Source organism: Chiloscyllium punctatum, chromosome 1, assembly GCF_047496795.1.
Source record: "Chiloscyllium punctatum isolate Juve2018m chromosome 1, sChiPun1.3, whole genome shotgun sequence".
NCBI lineage: Eukaryota > Metazoa > Chordata > Chondrichthyes > Orectolobiformes > Hemiscylliidae > Chiloscyllium > Chiloscyllium punctatum.
Genome location: NC_092739.1, coordinates 135008020 through 135033509, shown reverse-complemented (window position 1 = coordinate 135033509; position 25490 = coordinate 135008020). Strand labels below are relative to the sequence as shown.

The following is a 25490-nucleotide window of genomic DNA, read 5'->3' as shown; positions in this document are numbered from 1 at the left end:
AGTACTTTGCTGTCAGTGTCACAATGAAGGAGGAGGCACCGGTAAAATGGGATTAGATTAAAAAAAAAGTCCATATGCTTAAAATATTTGAGGTGTGTAATAACATCTCTGAACAGGTTGATTAGAAAAATAAGTTACAAGAAAAGTAGAAATGTCACCTGGCCTAAATGGGTTACATTCGAGGTTACTTTATGAATAAAGATGGAAAATGAAACTGCTCTGGCCAAATCAGATGAGTTGAGGCAAATATGTGTTCACTATTGGCCAGTCAGATTACTGTCGATGGTGAGAAACATGGAGAGACAATATTCTGAGACATAATGCCTGTTTAGAAAGATACATTTAGTTAAGAAATGACATCCGTCATTGCCTTGCTTAAGATAAATTGTGATTGCAATTTTTGAAGTTAAAGAGTCGGCTGATAAAACTAGTGTGATTATATATATATAAATGAAGTTTTGAAAAGGCACAAATAAAATAGTATATTAGAAGCAAAATTGATGTAAATTGAATTAAAGGGATAGTGGTAGCATAGATGTAAAATTGGCTAAAAGACAAACAAGTTGTTTCTGGAGGACTGGAGAGAAGTCAATAATGATATCCCCTAGGGGTCACTGCTTGGATGATTGCTGTTGAATTATATATTATTACAATAATAATAATATGGATATACAGAGGACATAATTTAAAAGTTTGAAGGTGGACATTATACTTGGAGGAGATTTAGTTAACAGTCAGGAGGGAAGTAATAAACAAGAAAATATGTAATGCTGAAATGGGTAGATGTGAGACTAATGCAGCTTAATGCGGAGAAGTGTGAAGTGCTGTGTTTTGGTTGAAAGAATAAAGATGGGCAACTAAATGGCAACTAAAAGTTGTTAACGGGGAAACATGCATGCAGAGATCTAATGGAGAATGTTACACATCTTCAAAAGTGACAGGAAAATTTGAAGTTTTTTTCTTTACAACTCAAGGCATAGAGAACAGAAGCAAAGAAGTTATGAAGAACTTCTGCAAATCACTGGTTAGGCTTGAGCTGTAGTATTGTACCATGTTTAGTCTCCATACTCCACTCCACCCTCTCAAGTTCTTAGAAAGAGTGCAGAGAACTTTTATTTGGTATGGGCGACACAGATGCTCAATGGGTGGCACGGTGGCTCAGTGGTTAGCACTACTGCCTCAGTGCCAGGGACCCGGGTTCGATTCCTGCCTCGGACGAGTGTCTGTGGAGTTTGCACATTCTCCCTGTGTCTGCGTGGGTTTTCTCCAGGTGCACCAGTTTCCTCCCATAATCCAAAGATGTGCAGATTAGGTAAATTGGCCATGCTAAATTGCCCATAGTGTCAGGTGTATTAATGAGTAAATGTAGGGTGCGGGAATGGATCTGGGTGGGTTGCTCTTCGGAGGTTCGGTGTGGACTTGTTGGGCCGAAGGGCCTGTTTCCATACTGTAGGGAGTCTAGACTAATCTAATCTTGAATGAGAGCAGTGATGAGGGGCTTTGGTTATATGGCAAGATCAGACAGGTTGGGCTTGCTCACTTTTTAAAGAATATCAGTTTGAGTTTTAATACAGGAGATTTGATAGACTGTTATAATTGAGCAAATAAGTTAGCTCAGTTGGCTGGATATCTGGTTTACAATGCAGAGTGTCACCAACAGTGTAGGTTCAATTCCTGCACCAGCTGAGGTTATCATGCAGGATTCTCCTTCTCAGCCTCTCCCCTCGCCTGAGGTGTGGTGACCGTCTGGTTAAACCACCAACAGCCATCTCTGTCTAATAAGAAGGTAGCTTTATGTCTGGTAAGACTATCGTGACTGTACATTTTACATAAACTAGTGTACTTTTGCCCAAGGGCATATTTGATGAGCTTTGTAATGCAACATTTTAATTGATACCTCAAGGGAAATTTCTGCTATTTTACTCCTTAATGATCTTCTCACTTCCGCTCCCATTGCAACTCCTGTCTGAATCTGCCTCATTGCTGTGGGAGTGCAGTCTATGTTGTGGGACTTCTCGGCTCAGTAAAAGGATTTCCCATCTAATTGTGAGCCCCTGCTGGTAATGGGAATAGAGGAGGCTGAGCCAAAAATTGCAGCACCTGCCAATTTCCCCAGTTCTCTCCCACGGTGGGCCATTTTTCCTAAGGTAGGGTGCGGAGGGAGCCCAGCATATTGGTACAAAAGGCTAGACTGAAGGATTTGAAATGATCTTCAGCCACAAATCTCATCCTAGACTCCTCCTAAGATTGTCAGCATCTTGCAATTTGATTGACTCCATGTGGAGGCACTGAAAAAAATGAAACTTTGGGCCCTGAAAACATCTTAGCAGTAGTACTGAAGATTTGTTCTCCAAATTAAACCGCCACTCCAGTACAGCTACTAAATTACCATCTATCTGGTATTGTGGAAAATTGCCCAGGTATGAAAAAATGCAGAACAAGTTCAATCTGGCCAATTTACTGACCCATTAACAGGTTTATGGAAGGTGTTGTCCAAGTGCGATGAAATGTCACCTTATTCAACTATAATGTGCTCACTGTGCTAAGGTTCAGCCAGGGCCACTCAGCTCATTCCAGCCTTGGACCAAACATGGACAAAAGTGCTGAACTCTAGAGAGTCGTGAGATTGACTGCCCTTAATGTCCAAGGGACTTGTGGAAAGCTCTCTGCTGGCTAGAATTAAATTGTTCACGCAGCAATATACTTGTCATTGTTGGAGACCAATCATCTCTACCTCAGGATAGAGATGTTTTCTGATCAACTGTTCAGAGACGATATTACAGAACTCTGGAGCAAGTGGGATTGAACCCAGGCTCCTCGCACTGGGTAGAACTGTTACCACTGCACCACAGAGCCCTCTCTGTCCCAGGGTAGTTATTTTAATCAAGTTATTAAGATATGATAAAACATCAGAGGAGGTGAGACTTCAACAAGGATCTTCAGGGTGACTGCCACTGTGCCACAAGATTCCTCTATCCCATAGTAGATGTTTTCTAATCAACCTGTTCAGGGATTAATACGATCACACATTCCTGATGAAGGGCTATGCCCAAAATGTCGATTCTCCTGCTCCTCTGATGCTGCCTGACCTGCTGTGCTTTTCCAGCACCATACTCTTGACTCTAATCTACAGCATCTGCAGTCCTCACTTTTGCATTACACACCACTGGAGCAGATGGGACTTGAAGCCTGGCCTCCTGACTCTGATGTAAGGATTTTACCACTGCACCATAAGACCCCTTTTGTTGCAGGGTATTTGTTTTACTCTACTTATTTTGACTCAGTCACAGTGTAATGTCCTAAACCCAACCATCTTCAGCTGCTTTATCAATCACCTTCTCTCTATCTTAAGGACAGAAATGGGGAAGTTCACTGATGTTTGGAACATTCAGAACCAATTGCAATTCCTCAGACACTGAAGACGCCAATGTTCAGGTATTGGGCTGATAAGTAGAAGGAAACATTTGCACTACAGAAGGACCAGCTTTGAACATTTCAAACAATAGAGAATCTAATGATCTAACCTTTACATATCACTGCGATATTTGATCAGCACCATTACACAACTTTCTTCGGCTACTTTGCTTCCAAACCTCTACTGCCTAAAAGGAGCACCACCATGTGTGGTTCACCTCCAAGTTACCCATCATGCTGACTTGGGAAATCTATTGCACTTCTTCCACTATCCCTGACTCAGAATCTTTCTGAACTGTACAGTGGACATGCCTACACTGGACGGACAGCATAGAATCAAGAAGACAGCTCACAAGAGAAGCTGGCAAAAGGAGACACCAGACCAAGCAGTTAGCATCACCTCCTCTAACATGTAATTTGAGCACCTCAAGGTAGTCAGTCAGCATCACCCAGAGGAGTAGGAGAGAGGAGCTACCTGAGAAGCTGTCAGCAGCACTAGAGGAGCAGATAAGACAAGGGCTCAGACACAAGCAGTCCACACAAACTAGCGGAACAAGCGAGAAAAGGAACCCAAGGCAGCCAGTCTCAGAATAGCTCATTGAAGCTGATTGGTGAGTTTTTTTTTTGCTTTCTTATCTGTGGTTTAAAGTAAAATAGTCTTCCTATTACACAAATGATTAATATGGTGTATGAATTTCAGTGATTGGTTTATCAATGTCACATGTACTAAGATATAATGGAAAATGTTATTTTGCATGCTGTACAGGCAGATCATACCATACAAAGTGCATCAGGGTAGCAGAACAGAGTGCAGAATAGAGTGTTACAGCCACAGTGAGAGAGAGAGATCAGAATTAATGGATCCATTTAGAAGTCTGATAACTGCGAGGAAGAAGCTGTTCTTGAATCTATTAATACATGTATTCAAACTTTCATAACTTTTGCTTGATGGAAGAGGGTGGAAGAGAGTATAACCAGTGTAGGATAGTCTTTGATTATGTTGGTTGCTTTCCCAATGTGACAGGAAGTATAGATGATGTCAATGGATGGAAATCTGGTTTGTGTGATGGACTGGACTGTGTTCACGAGTCTCTGTAGTTTCATGCAGTCTTTGGAAGAGCAATTGCCAGACCATGCTGTGATGCATCCAGATATAGGTGGACCATAGAAATCATCTTAAAAATTGGCTAGAGTCCTTGTGGATATGCTAAGTTTCCTTAGCCTCCTGAGGAAGGAGATACTGTTGTGCTTTCTTGACTGTCGCATTGATTGGGTGGACCAGAACAGATTGGTGATCACAATTCCCGAGAATTTGACGCTCTGTGGGAAATGTATTTCAAAAACAAAATGATACTCTTTGGCAATAAACCAGGAAAGCTCTGAGTCTGGATAAGATTGGGATGTCTATTTCTTCTCTACTATTCTCAGAACAAGGTGGACCACTTATTGATGAGAAGAAATAACCATTTAATACTTTACACTGTATAATGATTGGAAGAACAATAAGTGTTGATTTGAAAATTTAAGTTGAAGGGGAGCTGGTGTTTGGCTATCTGATCCAATCCTTTAACCTGGGCTTCCTTCAGTTGAGATTGATTTTCCTCTTCTGGAGGAGGAAAGGGCTTGGGTGTTGGATCCTGTTCTAGATCTATGGGAATCCCTGAGGATTCTTTAGTACTGTGTGAATTGATAGTGCCAAAGACATGTTATGTGGAGATTTCATATGTTCTGCTTATGTCAGAATTCTTCATGTTTATTTTCATTTCATTGTCTGAAACCAGTCTTCGGTTTCATTGGAAGTCTCTGTAAACAACCAATATGGTCCACTAGCAAGGTTTGCACTTAATAGCCTTGGGGAAAATGCAATTCCAGATACAATCTGAAAAACTTAAAGGGAGATGATGCTGACCTACATACTTCAACATGATGTCAACAATTATTTTAGGGATATAGTGAAGCCTATTTTGCATGATACTAATGGTTCCATGTAGCAAAGCCTTTCTAAGAAGGTAATTTGGTGTGAGGATTTAGTCTGTTTTCCTTATTGATTTAAGAGAATGGCTGGAAGGAATGGGTTGATGAATGAAATTTGGGTTTTGGTTTACTGAAATGACAAGATTCTGTATGAAATTTGGATGAAGTTCTGCCAACCATTTATATCAGTATCTCAAAGTAAGAAACTGCGAACTGGCAGTCTTTCTGTAAAGTAGTGGACAATGTGTAGGGAATGAAAAATAAATCGCTGCCATATTATAAAGTACTTTACTGAAGTTAGAATTGATTTTATTGTCACATGTACTCACATAAATGCAGTGAAATGTTTACAAAATTGCCACTTACAGTGCCATCTTACGTACAAAGGTACCTAGATACAAAATCTTAGGAATAAGTTAGAAACAAAGAAGTAAAATGTTCTGCATTGCAGTCCTGCAATTGCGTTGGTCTTCGCCTCCAGACTGCTCCAGGCACCAAGCTCCATCACCGCCGATGGCCCACTGACAATGCTCCATCCATGACGTCAGAAGATGAGAGAAAAAATAAGGAAAGGGACGGAAAAGGAGAGTGAGAGAGAGAAGGATGGCCTGCAGCATTCTGGTTCAGGAGCCCAACAATGTTATGCCAGAGGCACACTGTATGAATGTAGTGGTGAACAACAGGAGTACATCCATGTATTTACTAGCATGGATAGAGGACTAGTTAACCAATACAAAGCAGAGAGTTGGGATAAATGGGTGTTTGTCTGGTTGGAGATCAGTGGTGAGCAAGGTGCCATAGGGGTAAGTGTTGGGCCCGCAACTGTTCATGATATAGATAAATGATTTTGAAGAGGAGACCGAGTGTAACGTATCCACGTTTGCTGATGTCACTAAATTGAGTGGAAAGGCAAACTGTGCAGAGGATGTGGAGGGTTTGCTGAGAGATGTAGATGGGTTAAGTGAGTGGGCAAGGGTCTGGCAGATGGAGTACAATGTTGGTAAATGTGAGGTTACCCACTTTGGAAGTAAAAATAGTAAGTCAGAGTATTATTGAAATGGTGAAAGATTGCGGCATGCTGTTGTGCAGAGTGACTTAGGAGTGCTCGTACATGAATCGCTAAAAATTGATTTGCAGGTGCAACAGGTAGTCAGAAGGCAAAGGGAATATTGGCTTTCATTGCGAGAGAGATTGAATTTAAGAGCAGGGAGGTTCTGCTGCAATTGTACAAGGTGTTGTGTATTGTGCACAGTTCTGGTCTCCTTCCTTAAGGAAGGATATATTGGCTTTAGAGGGGTGCAGAGGGGGGGTTCATCAGGTTGATTCCGGACATGAGGGGGTTAGCCTACGAGGAGAGGTTGAGCTGCCTGGGACTGTATTTGCTAGAATTTAGAAGAATTAGAGGGGGTCTTATAGAAACATATAAAATAATGAAAGGGATAGATAAGATAGAGGCAGGCAGGTTGCTTCTGCTGGTGGATGAGCCTAGGACTAAGGGACATGGCCTGAAGATTAGGGGGAGTAGATTTAGGACAGAGATGAGGAGGAGCTGCTGTTCTGCTTTTTCCCAGAGATTACTGAATCTCTCGAGTTCTCTGCGCAAGGAAGCAGTGGAGGCAGCTTCGTTAAATATATTCAAGACACTGTTGGATGAGGTTTTTGCATGGTAGGGGAATTAAGGGTTATGGGGATAATACAGGTAGGAGGAGATAGATCTGCCTACTTTTGCTTCTATTACTATGAAACTACAACATTTTACTTGAAATTTAACCTGGCAATTTTTGGCATTGCGTGCTTAAAATAAATGTTTCATTATGTAGAATTCTAGAGGCTAAACAAAAATAATTAATCAAAGCTTGAAGACGTTGAACAATTTTTCGAAGGTCAATAAATATAGCCACACTGAAGCAATGTGTTAGATTCAAAACACAAAAAAGGGAGGTCCCAGTTCAAGGGCTAAGTAGAATTTGCATATAAATAACAACTTTCAGACTCTGGAATTAGTTTCACGATTCTATTATGGCAAAGTGAAATTGTACTCATCCCGTCTTTGCCCTCTCTTTAGTATCCACACCTAACAAATTTCAGTTTTGAACTTTCAAATTGAGCCAGCAAGCTTATTCGAACACTCCTCAGTATTGCACTGAAATGCCAGTCTCGTTCATCTGTTCAAGACATTGCAGTGGGCTTGAGTCCGTGACCCTTTTATTCCAGAGGTGAAATTGTTACCACTGCAAGAAGGCTAGCACCACAACACTACATTTTATTTTCTGTTAATTATTTAAAATTAGTAGTTGTGTTTATGCAAATACTGAGTCTGTGATGCTTTCCTCCATTTGTAGAACTGTAATCAAGAGACGTCTTACGATATTTTGGGGACAGATATCTGGGCAGTTAACACTTTTGAGAATGTAAGGTATGTCGCTTTTTTATCTTTTCAATTGTCTTACCCCAACCTCTGTTCTCTGCTGTTCTCAATGATTCGCCATCCTCTATTTATTCCAAATTGGAAATTAGCTTTCTTATTGAGAAAGAATAATGTTATTTAGCTTTTCTAGTTCTGTCACTAGATTCACCATTCTGAAAAATATGCAGCTCAGCTACCAGAACAGGCATTCGATCTCTTGGACTGTTCTGTGCACATCCAGATCAGACGCCCACGCACAAGGGAAAGGCATTCGTATTTTAATAATGGTGATGCTTTACCTTCAGGTGATGCTGAGCTTGAAAGAGAGACTACAAGAAGTAAAAGCAGCAGAGGAAACTGAAAATAAGTAAACCTATCTTTGTATCTTGCACAGAAATGATTTTGACTGTAACATGGAAATTGTTGTGACTTCCTGTTTTCTAATTTAAATGAAGTGTTTAACCCTTGGAGTTTCAATATCTCCAGGGAGCGCTCTGTTTTCTAGGTCAATCATTTTCAAAAATAACTTCAGCTCACAGAAATAGAGTCCCCTGATACTGTAGAAATAGTGTGATTTAGTAGGTAACTTGAATAATATGATATTATATTCCCAATGCTGTTTTAATAAACAATGCCAATAATATTCTTAAGGGTTTTGAATCTGTAAAAACAACTCATTGGTAAAGGGGAGAGAAGAGACAACAAATCTTCTTCTATACCCAGGATATTATAATTGAAGGAGCACAATTCTATCTCCTGTTTAATAAACCTGTCTAGAAGCATTCACCTCTCTCTCTCTCGCTTGCTGTGTCCTCCATTGTCAACACATTCTGTCCCATTCTGCTTGTGTACAAATTACAAATTGTGGTGTCGGCGTACAACTGTCTGTTATTCTGATCTTATCCTTCTTTATACCGAACATTTGCCAATAAACTATGGCTTTTACCCATCTTTGTTCATAATTTCTATGATCTGGTGCTGTATGTTGTTAAAATTGCTGAAAGGCTTTGCCAAGTAATGACAAAAAGAAAAATGGCAGCTTTCATCTTCTAAGACTGTGAGAGTTCTAATGCAGTTCTTTCTCTCATAGCTGTAACTACGTGTTTGAAGAGCTGAACCTTCTAATGCTTTGTTTAAAAAAAAAAGATGGGTTAGTGGAAACAGCTTTGAAGATTTGAGAAACAATTGTTTCCTTGCACATAGCAGGCTCTTTTCAGAGTAGGGCTAAAAAAAGCCTAACTTGGAGAGCATATCATTCATTCTTTCAATTTGGTACTGAATGTGGGGGGGGGGAAGAGCTGAGTGAGAGAAGGATATCTCCAGAAAGGTGTAGATTATTAACTGAAAAAACAGGTGGGGAGGAGGGGGTCTATCAGGTACACCTCTATTCCTCTGGAAAGCAGAGTGAATAAGGAAATTTCCTGTTCAACCGAAGACAGACTTTTGTGGGCCTGTCCCTCTAGTTTGAAGACTGCATGATGCAGGCCTGTTTCCCTGTGAGTTATAATGTGCGGGTTTTTTCTTACAGTGGAGCAACATGGGATCTGCAGCCTGAGAAATTAGATTTCACCAACTCGTTTCATCGAAAGCATTTACAAAACGCTTCCAAGTACCTCCCCCACATTGATCAAGAAGGGTAAGTATCATCTCTCCAAATGTCAAAGGGCAATTCTTGATGTTTCTCCCAGTTGGAGAACCATATCCCCACAATTTCCCTCTTGGATGCTCTCAAAATGAACACATTGTTTTCTGAGACTGAGAGGAAGGAAAGCAGTCTATGGAGGAGCATTCTTCAGAACTCTGCATGAACGATCCTAGATAGGAAACCCCACTGCATGAGAAGTTGCATCCTGTTCTCCAGTATTATGTGTACTCAGGATGCAGACATTACTGGCAAGCTTGACATTTGTTGGCCATCCCAGCTTGTCCTGTGAAGATGGTGATGGAGCTTCTTCTTGTTTAATAGTGTGAGAAGACTGACTTGCTGGGCCTATTTATAGAATAGTTAAAAATCAACCATACCTGTTACCCACAGAGAACATTCTTTACTGGTCCGTGTAGCTTCATAGAAGGGGTCTGAGTTCTACCTCACATACCTATTTTTTTTCTGCATTTATAAATTCGGTGCTGGAACCCTCTGCTATGATTTCGCTATGGTTTTGACATTGAATATGCAATATTCTGTCAGATGGAGCACAGGCTAAATGCAAAGTTTAACTTTCTATAACCTTCCCCATGTAGTGACCTCTGGTACATCAGTGATCATATCCCTCAGTATCTACCTCTCTAAGATCAGTGCCACAATATCATGAGCAGTTTTGTGGTGAAGATCCACATGACACAAGCAGCAGTGTTCGAGTTTACATGGAGTTACATTTGCTGACTGTGGACAAGATTTGAATCAAGATTCCTTGGATGAATGGACAATTAATTGCTATGATCTGTGATTATTCACTGTTCCATCCAGCCTCCTATATTTGAGTGTATTTTGGTTCTTTAACCAAGTGCTACTGGATCACAATTACATTATTTGCATCCAAACCTTTTCTAAAGTGTGGTGCCCAAAGCTGATGAAGACCTCCAAATGAGGCTAAACCAGTGTTCAGTGTATGTTTAAAATGACATCCTTGCTTTCATGCTGTCTGCCTCAGTTAGTGTAGCATAGGATGCTATTTGTTTAATTTATGTATGCTCTCAACCTATTTTGTCAGGTTCAATAATTTATGCAACATTTATACCCAAGTCCCTCTGTTGCTGCATCCCTTGGAATTGTACCCTTTCTTTTAGACCATGTCTCTATGTTCTTTCTACCATAATTAATCATTTCTCAATATGCTGCATTAAATTTGATTTGGTACTTGTCTGCCAGTTTCACCAATTTGATTATATCCATTAGAAATTCTGCACATTTCTCACTACAGGTCACAATGCTTCCAACTTTCATATCAACTGAGCATATTGAATTATGTCCTAGATAACAAGGTCTAGGTACAAATGTATATCAGGAAGAGGAAGGATTCCAAAACTGACCCCTGAAAAACTCGACGAGAAACCTTCCTCCAGCTGGGAACTGTCCATTAACCACTGTTGTCTCCTTGACTCAGCCAGTTTTGTACCTATCTTACCTATTCCTTTTTTGCTGACAAGGCTGTTGTGTGGCACAGTATCAAATGCCTTTGGAAATTCATTATATGACTCCCAGCAGTATTATCATTATCGACTCTCCTTTGTTACAGCTCCAAAAATCTCCAGCAAGGTAGTTAAACATGACTTGCCCATAACAAATTAGGAGAATCATAAAAAACAATATGCAATAAAGTACAGCACAGTAACAGGCCCTTCAGCCCACCAAGCCTGCGCCGACTTCTTATTTAGACTTACTACTTATTGACCATATGGGATTTCTATCCCTCTGTGTGCCTCCCATTCTTGTGTCTACAAGATACCCCTTAAACGTTGCTAACCTGCCTGCTTCCACCACCTTCACTGGCAGTGTGTTCCAGGCACCCATCACCTCTGTGTGAAAAAGTTTCCCTGCACTTCTTCCCTAAACTTTCTCCCCCTCACCTTGAACCTGTGCCCTCTTGTAGTTGACGTTTCCATTTTGGGAAAAAAAAGTCCTCTGACTATCTAGCCTAGCTATGCCTCTTAAAATTTTCTTGACATCTATCAGGTCACCTCTCAGCCTCTGTCTTGTCAGTGAAAACAGTCCAGATTTATCCAACCTCTCCGCATAATTAAAACCGTCCAGATGAGGCAACATCTTGGTAAACCTTCTCTGCACCCTCTCCAAAGCATCCATGCCCTTCTGGTCATGTGGCAACAAGAACTGCACGTAAGATTCCAGATGTGGCCTAACTGAAGTTTTACACAGCTGTAACATAACTTACCAGCTTTTATATTTGATGCCTCAGTCAATGAAAGCGATTGTACTGTATGTCTTCTTGACCACAATATCCACTTGTGTTGTCACTTTCGGGGATCTGTGGACCTGTATGCTCTGATCCCTCACTGTGTCAATGCTGCTAAGGATTCTGCAATTTAGAGTATAATTCGCACACTTGAATTTGATCACCTTGCATTTGTCAGATTAAACTTCTTCTGCCGTTTCTCTGCCCAAATCTGCCTATATCCTGCTGTGTTCTTTGACAATCCTCCTCACAATCTGCAGCTCCACCAACTTTGGTGTCATTTCCCAAACTTACTCATCAGACCACCAACATTTCCTCCAGATCATTTATATATAATTACAATCAATAAAGGTCCCAGTACTGAACAATGCAGAACACCATTAGTTACTGATCTCCATTCTGAAAAGCACCCTTCCACCACTACTCCATCTTCTGTGACCGAGCCAGTTTTATATCTATCTAGCCAGCTCACCCTAGATCACATAGACTCTACCTTCTTTGCCAGCCTGCCATGAGATACCTTATCAAATGCCTTACCAAAGTCCATGTAGACAATACCTACTCCCTTTCCCTCATCAATCATTCTTGTCACCTCTTCATAAAACCTAATCAAGTTGGTGACACATGGTCTTCCCCACACAAACCCATGCTGCCTATCACTAACAAGTCCATTTGCTTCCAAATGTGAGCAAACCCTGTCTCTCAGTGTCTTCTCCAACAGCTTACCCGTCACTGCTCATAGACCTGTAATTTCCTGGATTATCTGTTTTCCTTCTGAAGCAAAGGAACAACATTGGCCATTCTGTAGTCCTCTGGAACCTTGCCTGAGGCCAAAGAGAATGCAAAGATATCTGTTAAGATATTTCCTCTCGTATCCCACAGGATCCAGGGATAGATCCCGTCTGGGCCTGGGAACAGGTCTACCTTAATGTATTTCAAAACACCCAACATTTGCTCCTTTATTATTTTGACCTACCCAAGTGTATTCAGATACCTTTCCCTAATCTCAATATCCCTCACATCCCTCTCTTTCTTTGGTAATTACTGACATAAAGTACTCATTAAGGATTTCACCCATTTCCTTTGGATCCACACATAATCTCCCCCCTTTATCCTTGACTACTTTTTCCCTAGCTACCCTCTTGCTCCTAATAAAATGCCTTGTGACTCTCCTAAACTCTGCTAACCAAGGATATTTCATGGTTCCTTTTAGCCCTTTCAACTCCCTGTTTGAGCTCCATCCTGTTTTCTCTATATTCTTCTACATTTAGTTGCCTAGAACTTAGGTATGCTTCCTTATTTTTGACTAAGCTGATAATTCTACCTGTCATTGAAGGTTCCTGAATCTTGCCATTCTTGTCCTTCATTTTTATAGGAACATGCCTATACTGCACTCTAAACACTTGCACATGTAAGATGTGAATTTACCGTCAAACAGCCGCTCCCAATCCACATTCTCCAATCCTTGCCTAATTTGGTTATAGTTGCCCCAATGTCCGTTCAATGTCCTTATCCATAAGTATCCAAAAACTTACAAAATTCTGGTCACTATTCCCAAAATGCTCCCCCATGAAACTTTGATCACCTGGCTGGGCTCATTTCCCAATACAGGTTCAATATGGCCTCCTCCCTTGTTGGGACTATCCACATACTGTTTCAATAAACCTTCCTGGTCACTCCTAACAAATTGCTCCCCATCCAAACTCTAGGCACTAAGGGACTCCCAGTCAGTATGAGGGAATTTAAAATCACCTGTCAGAACACCCCTGTTATTTTCACATCTTTCCATAATCTGAATATATATTTCTTCCTCTATCTCTCATGGGCAGTTGGGAGATCTGTAGTGTAATCCAGCTTTGTGATTGCACCCTTCCTATTCCTGAGCTCTACCCATAATGCCTCACTGCAAGATCCCTCCAGGGAGTCCTCCCTCAACACAGCTGTGATATGCTCCCTCATTTCTTTTGCTTCCTCCTCTGTCTCGTCTAAATCACTGATACCCAGGAATGTTGAACTGACAAATCTGTCCCTCTTTCAACTATTTCTCTGTGATACCATCAACATCACAATTACATTCATTAATCCAGGCTCTAAGTTCACCTGTCATACCTGTTATAGTTCTTTCTTTGAAACAAATAGAATCCCAGCCTCCAATTCCACTGAGCTGAGCAACTTCACCCTGACTGCTCTTACTCTTAACTATACTTGACTTAGACTCAAGCTCTTCCCAAGTCCCTATACTCACTGATCTAATGTTCTGGTTCCCAACCCCCTGTCAGACTAGTTGAAACCTTCCAAAGTGGCAATATAGACCCTCCCTGCCAGGGTATTGGTGCCCCTCCAGTTTAGTTGCAACACATCCTTCTTGTACAGGTCCCACCTTCTCGGGAAGACATTCCAATGATCCACAAGTCTGAAGCCCTCTCCCTTACACCAACTCTTAAGCCATGTATTCAAGTGTACTGTGTCTGTGTTCCTAATCTCAGTAGCACATGGCATGGGAAGTAATCCTGAGATTACGACCTTAGACATCCTGCTTTTTAGTTTACTACTAAACTCCCTAAATTGTCGTTGCAGGGCCTTGTCATTTGTGCCAATATGGTCAATGACTTCTGTCCGTTTCCCTTCTTGTTTCAGGGTGCCCTGTACCTGCTCAGAGATCTCTATGCCCTGGCAGCAAGGAAGCAAGATACCATCCTGGAGTCTTTCTCGTGGCTACAGATGTGCCTGTCTGTGCCCCGATTATTGAATCTCCAATTACTATTGTTCTGCTACACTTTGTATAGCAGGGCCAGACGTAGGGCCGCTCCTGTGCCTGCTGCTTCTGTCACCTGATGGGCCAATCCCTTTGTCAGTCTCCAAAATGGAATGCTTGTTTGACAGGTGGACAGCTGCAGGGGGCTTCCACACTGACTAGTAGTCACCCATCTATTTTCCTGTACCTTGGGTGTGACCATGTTTTTATGAATCCTATCTATGTCACTTTCCACCATTTGTGTGTTCCTCAAACTGTTGCTCAAGCTGATCCATTTGTTCAGTGAGCAGATGAAACTGAGTACCCTTCCTGCAGGTGTAATTATCTGGATAGCCTCCGTGTCCATGATTGCCTACATCTCGTAGGAACACAAAGCACCACCAACTGAGATTCGTAACCCTCTGTTAATTATTAGGTGGCTAATTAAAATTTTAGTTATTACTTTTGAACAAATAGCATCCCCCAACTTAATATCTGAACTCCCTGTACTAACCAGAAGATATACTAACTGTACCAACCTTTAGAAAAACTGAGACACACATACCCTGTACTGCAGTGTGATTCCTTCATCTGTCGCCATGATGTGGAGGTGCCGATGTTCGACTGGAGTGGACAAAGCCACAAGTCACATGACACCAGGTTATAGTCCAACAGGTTTATTTGAAATCACAAGTTTTTGGAGCAATGCTCCTTCAGGTGAAGTCTGTTGGACTATAACCTGGTGTCATGTGACTTCTGACTTTGTTCAACTGTTGCACTGGATTAATATGAACTAGCGCCTGATCAGTACCAATCCATTGGGAATTCTGCCCCCATATCTCTCTGTGACTTCAGCAGGGTACTTCCCTGGAATGGGTAGCTGCTGGCTCCTCCTGAAAGGAACCTGCCTGAACCATAATTAGGCCTGAGAGCCCCCACGCTCAATTTTAAATCATCCCCAGTACAGCCTCTTACCTCTGGCTCCTGCTGAAAGAAACGTGCCTGAACTGAACATCATGTCAAACTTCAAACGTTAACTCTGTTTCTCTCTTCACAGATGCTGCCATATTGTTTTTATTCCTTAGCAAATCCATACTAGCTCTTTAATTGACATGCCTTTTCTCAAGTGACAATTAATTTTGTTCTGACTTATTGCATATAGAAAAAGTCAGTGACTGGCCTCTGTCGTTGCTGGACTGACTAACCTTAATACCTTCTTTTGACAAAGGTTTGCAATACTCCAGCCCTTTGGCACCAGTGTCAGTCTAAGGAAGTTTAGAAAATTATGGCCTCATTTATGTTAACTGCTAGTTTCTTTTCAGACTCTTGCTTTGCTTATCTTGTGTGCTTTTTACTTCTGCTCTGAACCTTCTGAATCTTTGTCATGTTATCCTCCTGTCATCGCTCATAATCACTTCTTCCTCCTTCATCTTACACTCCATCTCTTCCGTCATCTAGGGACCTCTGGACTTGGTTGCCTTGCCTTTCCACTACATAGGAATATACTTTTGTCGAACTGAAGGCAAACCATTCTTCACATTTTGCCTGCCGACCTTTGATTCCAATTTATCTGACCCACTCTCATCCTGTTAGAGTTGGCATTTCCTTGGTTAATTATTCTTATTCTAAGTCATTCCTTGCCCTTTTGTACAATCCACCTAAACGTAATGATGAAGGGATAGCTCTCCTTCAAATGTCCTCCCATTGAAACATAGATCACCTCATTGCAAATAACTAGGTATAGCAGTAACTCCTTTCTCATTGAAATGTCTGGCATGCTATTATTAATTTCGTGAAGAAGGGCTGATGCCCGAAACGTTGATTCTCCTGTTCCTTGGATGCTGCCTGACCTGCTGCGCTTTTCCAGCAACACATTTTCAGCTATTATCTTCCTCTATTATCAATACTGAAAGTAATTAGTCAGCATGTCCTTCATTTCTTTATTTCTACTGTTCTACCACATTTATGACTTTTCACGGGCCTACATTGGCCCTGACTACTCACTTCTACTGTTGCTGGATTTGATATTACTTGCAAGTTTCTTTCCATAATGCTCTTTCAGCTCTTACACACCTGGTAAATGCAGATTGTATTTGTGTAAAGCAATGTGTGGTCCTCCTCGTTTGATTTTCCTTTACATGCTGCACCTACATGATCCAAGCAATCAATAATTGTTCACAGAATCTCTACAGCGTGGAAGCGAGCCATTTGGCTCAAGTTTACACCAACCCTCCGAAAAGCATCCCACCCAAATCCAACCCCTCTCTATTCCTTTAACCCTCCAGATCCCATGGCCAATCCACCTGACCTGTGGGAGGATACCGAGCACCAGGAGGAAACCCACGCAGGCACAGAGAGAATGTACAGGCACTACACAGACAGTTGCCCGAGGGTGGAATTGAACCTGGGTCCCTGGCACTATGAGGCAACAGTGCTAACCACTGAACCACCGTACTGTTCAACAAAAATACTTAAGTTGAAAACACCTCCAGGGAAATAGATGCACTCTGCAAAAACATGTGTTTCATTGTCAGTGTTGGGGTAAAGCTGCGCACTGAGTTGCAGTGTCAGAAATACTGCACCTTCTTGCTCGAATATCAGCTTTTCCTTTGTGCCTGTAAGGATTGATGGACTAATGCTGCTCTTTTTACGGAAGAGATTAATCTGCCATGTGCTTGTAAAAAGGTTTTGAATTTTCCTGTTTCAACCCAAAACCACTGATCTCTGAATTATCCGAAAGGAGAGCTGCTTATGTCGATATGGCTTCACTGAAGCTCACAAATTTAAAAATAAAACCATTTTAATGTTCCATTACTCTTTAAATGGAGTATTTTAGGCATTATTTTTAAGGCAGTTGATTTCATTGGAACAGATAAACGGCTTGGAGAAAAACAGGCAAGGAAGTTCATTAGAGAACTCTACTACAGTATCACCGTCTTATTGTCGGTTCAGAAATATTGACTGATTTTTAAATAAACTTTTCTCAACTGTTTCTAGTTCTGCATTCTATGACCCAGTCGGTTAATGTACTCCAAAGAATTCTACTGGGAAGATCATGGGCAAATTAATTTTTCACTTGATGGGTCATTGTTTTGTCTCCTCACCACTCTGCAGTAAGGGAAATGAATGTATTGTAAGGGGAATTCTACAGTGAATGGGTGGATGGAAAAATTAAATTGCAGCACAAGGCGGGATAGGAGGAAGAACTGAAGTATTTTCAAAATTGCAAATGGTATTTATGAAGGGGAATAGGTGTATTCTGCAAACACGTGTATTCATTGTCTGTGTTGGGGAGAAGCTGCCTACTGAGTTGCAGCAGTCAGAAATACTGCACCTTCTTGCTAGAACTTCATCAGCCTTTCCTCTGTGCCTGTGGAGATTGAAAGTCTCTGGACTAATGCTGCTCCTCTTGTCATTTGTGCAGGATGGTGAAGGGAAAGTTTGAAGAGGATGGAAACATTACCTTGAATGACCTGGAGAAAGTGCTTCCTGTGCGGCAGGTACATGTGAATGTCATACTGCAAACCCGTTTACATTCTCCATATTGGAGTTAGATCAGGATTTGGTGCTTGAAGAGGCAAAGTTCTATGGAATATCAAGTGGATGTGGCTGTGGAATAGGGAGCAAGGTTTTTGTTTGTCTCAAGTTAATTGTTATTTTGAAGCTTTATAGTTGGGACTCTACAGTGTAGCTTGTCCCTTCAATTCTGTAATTTGGGTTGGAATCTTAAGATAACTGGGCTGAAAATTATTATGTAGCTTTGTAAGGGTAAGTGCAACTGATGCTGTACATCTGGTTTAAATCCTCATATAATGACACGCCTGCAGCTTCAGGAGTAACTAAAACCACTGAAAGCAATTACTTTCAGCAGTGCTGTGGCCTGATAGATCTGGGGAGTTGAAGAGTTTAAAATTTTGTAGCCTGTTCTGCCATCTAGTGACTATGTTTAAGATTACCATTCCATATTGGATGTAGGGAAGAGATTTTGTTAAATCCTAATGTCCAGTGGAAAAGGCATCATGTGTCGGCGTAACCTTGGTGGGCCGAAGGGCCTTTTCCTCTGATATCCTGCTCTTTCTCCTCTAATATGCAAAATGTGGGGAACAAACAGGACTTGGATTCTTAATCAAAATGCTCAGAGAGTTGATGTAGACAAAACAGGCTGGATGGCTTCCTTCTGCACTGTAATAATTCTGTGATTCTGAGATGTGCAGATGCCAGAAGTTGCTGTTTGATTCACTCCTTAATAGTGAGCACTGTTAACCTCATTGCTGGTGTTTCTTAGTGCAAAATCCCATAAAGATTTGGGAAGTGCATGGTTACAATTTTTACAATGAATGAAAATCTTGAGAATGATTACAGAAAGATAGCAATGGCCTGATAGATGTGACTATCAGTGGTCATTGTACAGTACAAACTGAAGGTGATCACTGAAAGAATTTAAGCAGAGAATAGAAAAGTGTTGTCCAGACAGAGACTGGTCAGAATGTAAAACTGTCAGCAGTGAACTATTGTTAAAGCAGAGCCACTGAACATTCTTAAAAGAGAATTTGCTATTAATACCAGCAGGGAGAAGAGGATTAGACTCTGGATTATGTCGAGAAAACTACTGCCTCTCATGTTTGCATTGAGAACCACTTGCTGCTCAGTTTGACGACATGTGGCAATTAATATCTTATTCTTTTTGTGATTGTCAACCCAGCTACAGTCCATAGCTAGGTTCGATTTTCCTTTATTCTTTCATGGAATGTGGACATCGCTGGCAATGCCAGTATTTGTTGACCACTCCTGATTGCCTTTGAACTGAGTGGCTTGCTAGGCCATTTCAGAGGACAGTTAAGAATCATTGCATTGCTGAGGGTCTGGAGTCACATAAAGGCTCCTTTCTCTGAAAGGCACTAGTGGGGTTTTGCAACAATCAACGATAGTTGTCACAGATATCTTTACTGAGGCTAGAATTCAATTCCAAATTTATTCCCCAATTGAAATTCTTCCACCTGTCGAGGTTTCATACGCAGTCCGGCTCAATTCCCACTACCTTCCATATCTGCCACACACTTCAAAAGGATGGATGGACAATCCCGATGGAAATACACATGAAGACAATTAGTATTAATAAACACTACATTTTGGATCATGTGAAACTTCACAACAAAGAAACAAGGGCAACAAAGGAGGGAAAAGATCAAAGTGAACATTGAAGGGATGGAATGTAGAAATCATTGAAGTCTATTCAGGTCCCATTTGATCCAGTTCCACAATTCAGTACGATTCAACTCAATAGCCTCTTCCTGCCTTCCTACTATATTATTTGATCTACCCCATACCCTTAGACTATGACCCCTGGTTCCAGACTCCCCTTCCCCCAAACATCTTTCCTGCACCTATCCTGTTTTAGTCCTGTTGAATTTTTTATAGGGTTCTACTAGATCCGCACCTTAACCCCCAAATTCTTCTGAACTCAAGTGAATACAGCCCTAACCAATTCAATCTGTACTCATACGGCAGTCTTGCTGTCCCAGGAATTAATTTTGGTAAATCTTTGCTGAATCCCTCTATAGCAAGAACATCCTACCTCAAATAAAGGGGCCAAAGCTGCACATAGTATTACAGGTGTGGTCTCACCAAGACCCTGTCCAATTGCAGCAAGACATCTGTTCCTGTAACTGAATCCTCTCTATAGTGATTGGATGATGTCAGCCAGGTGGATCTCATAGAATATTAGTTCCCTGATTGGAACAGATTAATAGCCCCAATTGGGGAATCCTAGCTGACAGATATAAACAGGAGTGTCAGGGGTTCTGCTCACTAGGAGCCAGCCCTGTGTGGCTGGGTCAGAGTCATGTACTACGTGCGTGTAAATAAAGGGTGACTTGGTGACAGGATACTGACCTTCGTGGAGTTACTTCACTCCCACTATGAAGGCCAAAGTACAGTTTGCCTTCTTTACTGTCTGTTGCACCTGCATGCTTACTTTCAGTGTATAAGGACAGCCAGGTCTTACTGGATGTTCTCTCTCTCTCTCAATTTACAACCATTCAGTTAACGATTAACTTTCCTGGTTTTTTTTAGATAAACCTACCTTCATACACATTATACTACATCAGCCATGCATTTGCTCACTCATTCAGCTTGTGCAAGAGATTCTTAAGCACTGTGCTCAATCTAACCCATTTAAAGAATGCTATTTTGTTTAATACCTTTTAAGAGGGTCAGAAGTCTGGAAATGTTTGGGATTTTCAAGCCAATTACTTTGCCAAAGATAGATTAAATAAGACACCAGGTTAGCTATCTAACCTAATCACTTACAGTACATATTCTTAGCATGGGATTTTAAGTGGCCAAAGAAAATCTCTGAGGTTTTCCTCATCTTGTATCTATGTGTTGCATTTTTATAGAAAGAACAGGAAGAGACAGGATTCTTGGCAGTGTGGAGGAACAGAGGGATCTTGGTGTTCAAGTAAATAGATCCCTCAAAGATGCAACCCAAGTGGATAGGGTTGTTAAGAAAGCATATGGTGTTTTGGCTTTCATTAACAGGGGAATCGAGTTTAAGAGTCGTGAGGTTTTGCTACACTTCTGCAAATCCCTGGTGAGACCACACTTGGAATATTGATTCCAGTTCTGGTCGTCCTACTATAGGAAAGATAGAGAGGCTTTAGAGAGGGTGCAAAGAAGGTTTACCAGGATGCTGCCTGGACTGGAGGGCTTGCCTTATGAAGAGAGGTTGAATAAGCTTGGACTTTTCTCTCTGGATTGAGGTATACAAGATAATGAGAGGCATGGATAGAGCCAGTAGCCAGAGACTTTTCCCCAGGGCAGGGTTGACTGGGATGAGGGGTCATAGTTTGAAGATATTAGGAGGAAGGTATAATGGAGACGTCAGAGGTAGTTGTGAATTATGCAGAGTTGTGAATGCAAGGAATGCGTTGCCAGCGGTGGAGGTGAAAGCAGAATCATTAGGAACATTTAAGTGCCTGCTGGACATGCACATGGATAGCTGTGAATTGAGGGGTACATAGGTTAGGTTGTTTTATTTTACATTAGAATTAATCCTGGGCACAAGATCGTAGGCCGAAGGGCTTGTTCTGTGCTGTATCTTTCTATGTTCCATGTTCTAGACCTTATTAAATGGAAATTATTAAACCAAAGGGTATGCTGGAGCAGATAAATCTGGTGTAAGGGATTAAAGGTGGAAGGACAAGTGGAGGGAACAGTTAATAATGGATACAGTAGCCCCTGGGATTGATTTGATTAGATTACTTACAGTGTGGAAACAGGCCCTTTGGCCCAACAAGTCCACACCGACCCTCCAACGAGCAACCCACCCAGACCCATTCCCCTACATTTACCCCTCCACCTATCACTATGGGCAAATTAGCCTGGCCAATTCACCTAACCTGCACATTTTTTTGGACTGTGGGAGGAAACCGGAGCACCCGGAGGAAACCCACGCAGACACTGGGAGAATGTGCAAACTCCACACGGACAGTTGCCTGAGGTGGGAATTGAACCCGGGTCTCAGGCGCTGCCAGAGTGGCACAGAATACAATGGCAGGCAGGTTAGGCTGATTTTGCAAAAGATTTACTTAGACCTCAGCTGGAATATTATGAGCAGTTTGGTACCATGCTTTAGCAAGAATGTGAACGTATTAAAGAGAATGCAGAAGAGGTTAATGAGGATGGGTCTAGGGATGAGACACTTCAGTTATTAAGATAATTGGTGACATGTAGAGGTTTTGGAGAAGTTGGAACTCTTTTCCTTGGATAAGACTAAGAGCAAGTTAGAAGTTTCTTAGAAGTTTTCAAAATTATAAGGGTTATGGACAGAAAGGTGGAAAGAAACTTTTCTTGCTCATAAGAGGATCTAAAACAAGAGAGCACAGATTTAAACTGATTTGCAAATGAAGTAAATCCAATTTGTGAAAAAAGCTTTTTCACGCTGCAAATGATTTACGCCTGAAGTGCACAGCCTGGAAGCGTGATGGGAACACGTTCAGTCAAGCACTGAGGACAGCTATAGGTGATTGTTGGAATAGAAAGAAATGCAGGGTTATGGGGAAGTGGTGGGAAAACGGCACTAATTCGTGAGGCTCATTTGGCAAGCTAGTGCAGACACAATGGGCCGAATGGCTTTGTTCTGCACAGTAACAATTCAGTGGGTCTGTTGTAATCTACTTGATAACATTCGCTACAATTAGTCAACAATTCCATGTGATGACCAAGGTGAAAGAAGGTGAACTAGAATGACCTCAGTATGTTTTTCTCCAGCACTTCCAATGTAGGAGTAACTTGAAATAACTTGCCTTTTTAGAATGAATTGAGTTCAACTACTCATGATGGTAGGGAGATGCGTGTTTTAGAGAATAACTATTGCGGCCATTAGTGCCATCTCATGTTGGTTTCCTTTGTCCCAAACTAGCTCAGTATAGACATCTCATTTGTGGTTCCTTTATATAGATAGCTGAGTTACACCAACACAATACAAGGAGTGTGGCATTCCAGGGGAGTGACCATAAGACTTTGCCCCATGGTTACTGCTGATGAGAGCTTTATGAGAAAGAATATATAATCAAGGGAATTTTGTTACTGTTTATAAACAAAAATGAGTATCTTTCTTGTCATACCTTCCAAAATTCAGCTGTACCTGCACAAACTGTTGCAAAGTCTCCCTCTTTCCAAACCCTGATATTGAACAGGGTATTTATACGTAACATTAATAAGGGGTTCAAAGTGTGTTTCCAATACTTTAAAAAAATGTCTGCAGTCTGGCTTTTCGGATCCTCATTGAGACCGAGGCAGTGTTACAACATCTTTCTCCAGTACTGAAAGTTATATGCTTAAAATTTTTCTCAATCTTCTGCTACTTCATAGTTTTGCCACTGAGAGTGGAAAGAACCACAATTTTGTCTCACATTTCCATAGCAGGAAGGAGTGAAAAACTCACAGCCATTTTGACTCACCCAGTAATTCAAAGTTGCAGACTGCTTTTTAAAAACTTATTTCTTCCTGTTTCTTCCAATGGTAGGCTCTCTTACAGCTGTGAAAGTCCACGCATTATGAGCTGCATTATTCCTGATCTTTGTTTCAAGTGGTTGCATGGGCTGCACACACTGCGGAAGTAGAGGTCACATGACTGCGGCAAGTCAGCCACAATTTCTTTTCTCCAACCTGTGGGAATGTTGTGAATTCGATTGCCAATTGGGACACTTTGTGCTGCCTGGGAAAGATGTTAGCCATGAACTTTGCATTGAATACGGAAAAATATTTCATATAGGACTGTGGATCATACAGAAGGAGAAATTGTATATTAAATCCATCACATTATGTTTACCCAGAATCAGGCTAGAATTATTTGACACTTTTTTGATGCAACTTATGTTTGCCAGTGGATGGCGACATTGTGTTGTGATTAATATGCATTGTAACTATTGATTGCAAATTTTGACAGGGCTGCTCTCATTCTTTCCATGAGTAGAAGGAATTTGCAGAGCTGAAGGTTCTGCCTTTTTAGCACGACTTTGATGATGTGATACCTTGGCTCAGTATAGCTCGATCACCACTGAGTCAGATGATTCACAGTTCAAGTCCCACCCAGAGGCCTTCGAGCAAAGACAGACAAGTAGGAAAATAAATAAAAATGTTCAGACTTTAAAAAAAAGACTTAATGTCCCAGAGGAATTAGCTAAGCATCCTGTGAATAAACCAATCTTAACTATATGCTGGGCTTTGTTTTTAATGGGCTGGTGTTTACCTCATCGGGTTATTCCCACGTACTGTCTATAACATTGAAAATATTCTTTATTTTGAAAAATCTGGGTGAAGGGTGAATATATGTAATATAAGACAGCACCAAAGATAGAGCAGGTAAGGTATTTCATTTTTTAAGGCAGTAATTATCTATCAAATTTGAGTTTGAATACCTGTTGATTGTAAAATATTTTGAGAGAATTTCAGAGCTCTGCGGTTTTGAGATTTTGTCAAAAAAAATGCAATGGATAAAAAACCCCACATGATGTTACACCCATGTTATCCCTGGTAACATAAGAAACTAGTGTTGATATCACTGTATTAAAGAATCCAGCAAACATTCATTACAGCTGACGATTATGTACAAACATTACTTTTATAGTCACCTAAGTTACACCGTTACATTAAGCTATTATGTTACGACAAAGAAACATGTTTTCAATAGCATGTCATGTATCAAGTGATCCTGAGTAAGACAGAATATTTGACCCTTGGATCACATGCTGTGATACCATGATGATATCAGGAGTATATTTCTCAAATGATTGCTAACTGTGAAGGATGACAAAACAGTTGCCATTGGTTTCCCTTTATTATCAAAGTCTTTTGTACATACCTTTATATGAGAAATTATGAGAAAGGCAAGAGAAGTGGTCTACTGACAAAACAGGAGCAACGAAAGTAAGGACCATATCAGCCAATGCATTACTTTTAATGAATATCAAGCTAAGAAAGCTAGTAATGCTTATACCAATGTCATCACAGCAAGACCAGCGATAGCCATATCTTGTGTGTGTTGAGTTTTACATTCTAACTACCTGTGAAAGCTGATTTCCTCAGGTTCATCTTCAGAGTCCTTAAGTCTTAATCTTGGCCTACCTTGCAGCCTGTGTCCCAAGTTTAGGTTTTTATCCTCAGTCCTTAGTACTGTTGTTATCTGAGCTGATCTCTGATCTTGAATGTGTCAATTCCTGGCATTTTGCCTTATTATTAAACATTTTATCCTCTCATTCGATGCCCATGATTTTCTGAATGCATCTCATGGAACATGTCCAGTTGCTTAATATGTTTGGTTTTGGTAGTTCGTGTCTCAGAGGCACTAGCAGGGTGTGTACTACTACAACTTAGTACACAGCAGTTTTGTTGTTAGTTTGATTCCTCAGCTGCTTCTTTTCATTCCATTACATAAATAAGCCAGTGCTGAGCTTGCTTTGGCAATTCTGTTTACCACCTTGCTGTCAGTACAGACATTTCAAGAGACTGTGCTTCTGGGGCAGTTTGTTATCCACTCAGTCTTCGA

General features: G+C 41.1%; 1 protein-coding gene across 3 annotated transcripts in view; it reads left to right on the top strand.

The window, feature by feature from the left end:
• The window catches only part of ctif (CBP80/20-dependent translation initiation factor), a 230741-nt gene that overhangs the window by 109584 nt on the left and 95667 nt on the right, over positions 1-25490 (top strand). For 2 of the 3 annotated variants that reach the window (XM_072574834.1, XM_072574824.1), the window contains exons 4-6: positions 7731-7804; positions 9324-9431; positions 17865-17940. In XM_072574834.1, the coding sequence (XP_072430935.1) occupies positions 7731-7804; positions 9324-9431; positions 17865-17940 (258 nt within the window). The remainder of the gene's footprint in view (positions 1-7730; positions 7805-9323; positions 9432-17864; positions 17941-25490) is intronic. The other variant, XM_072574843.1, reaches the window with a different exon arrangement.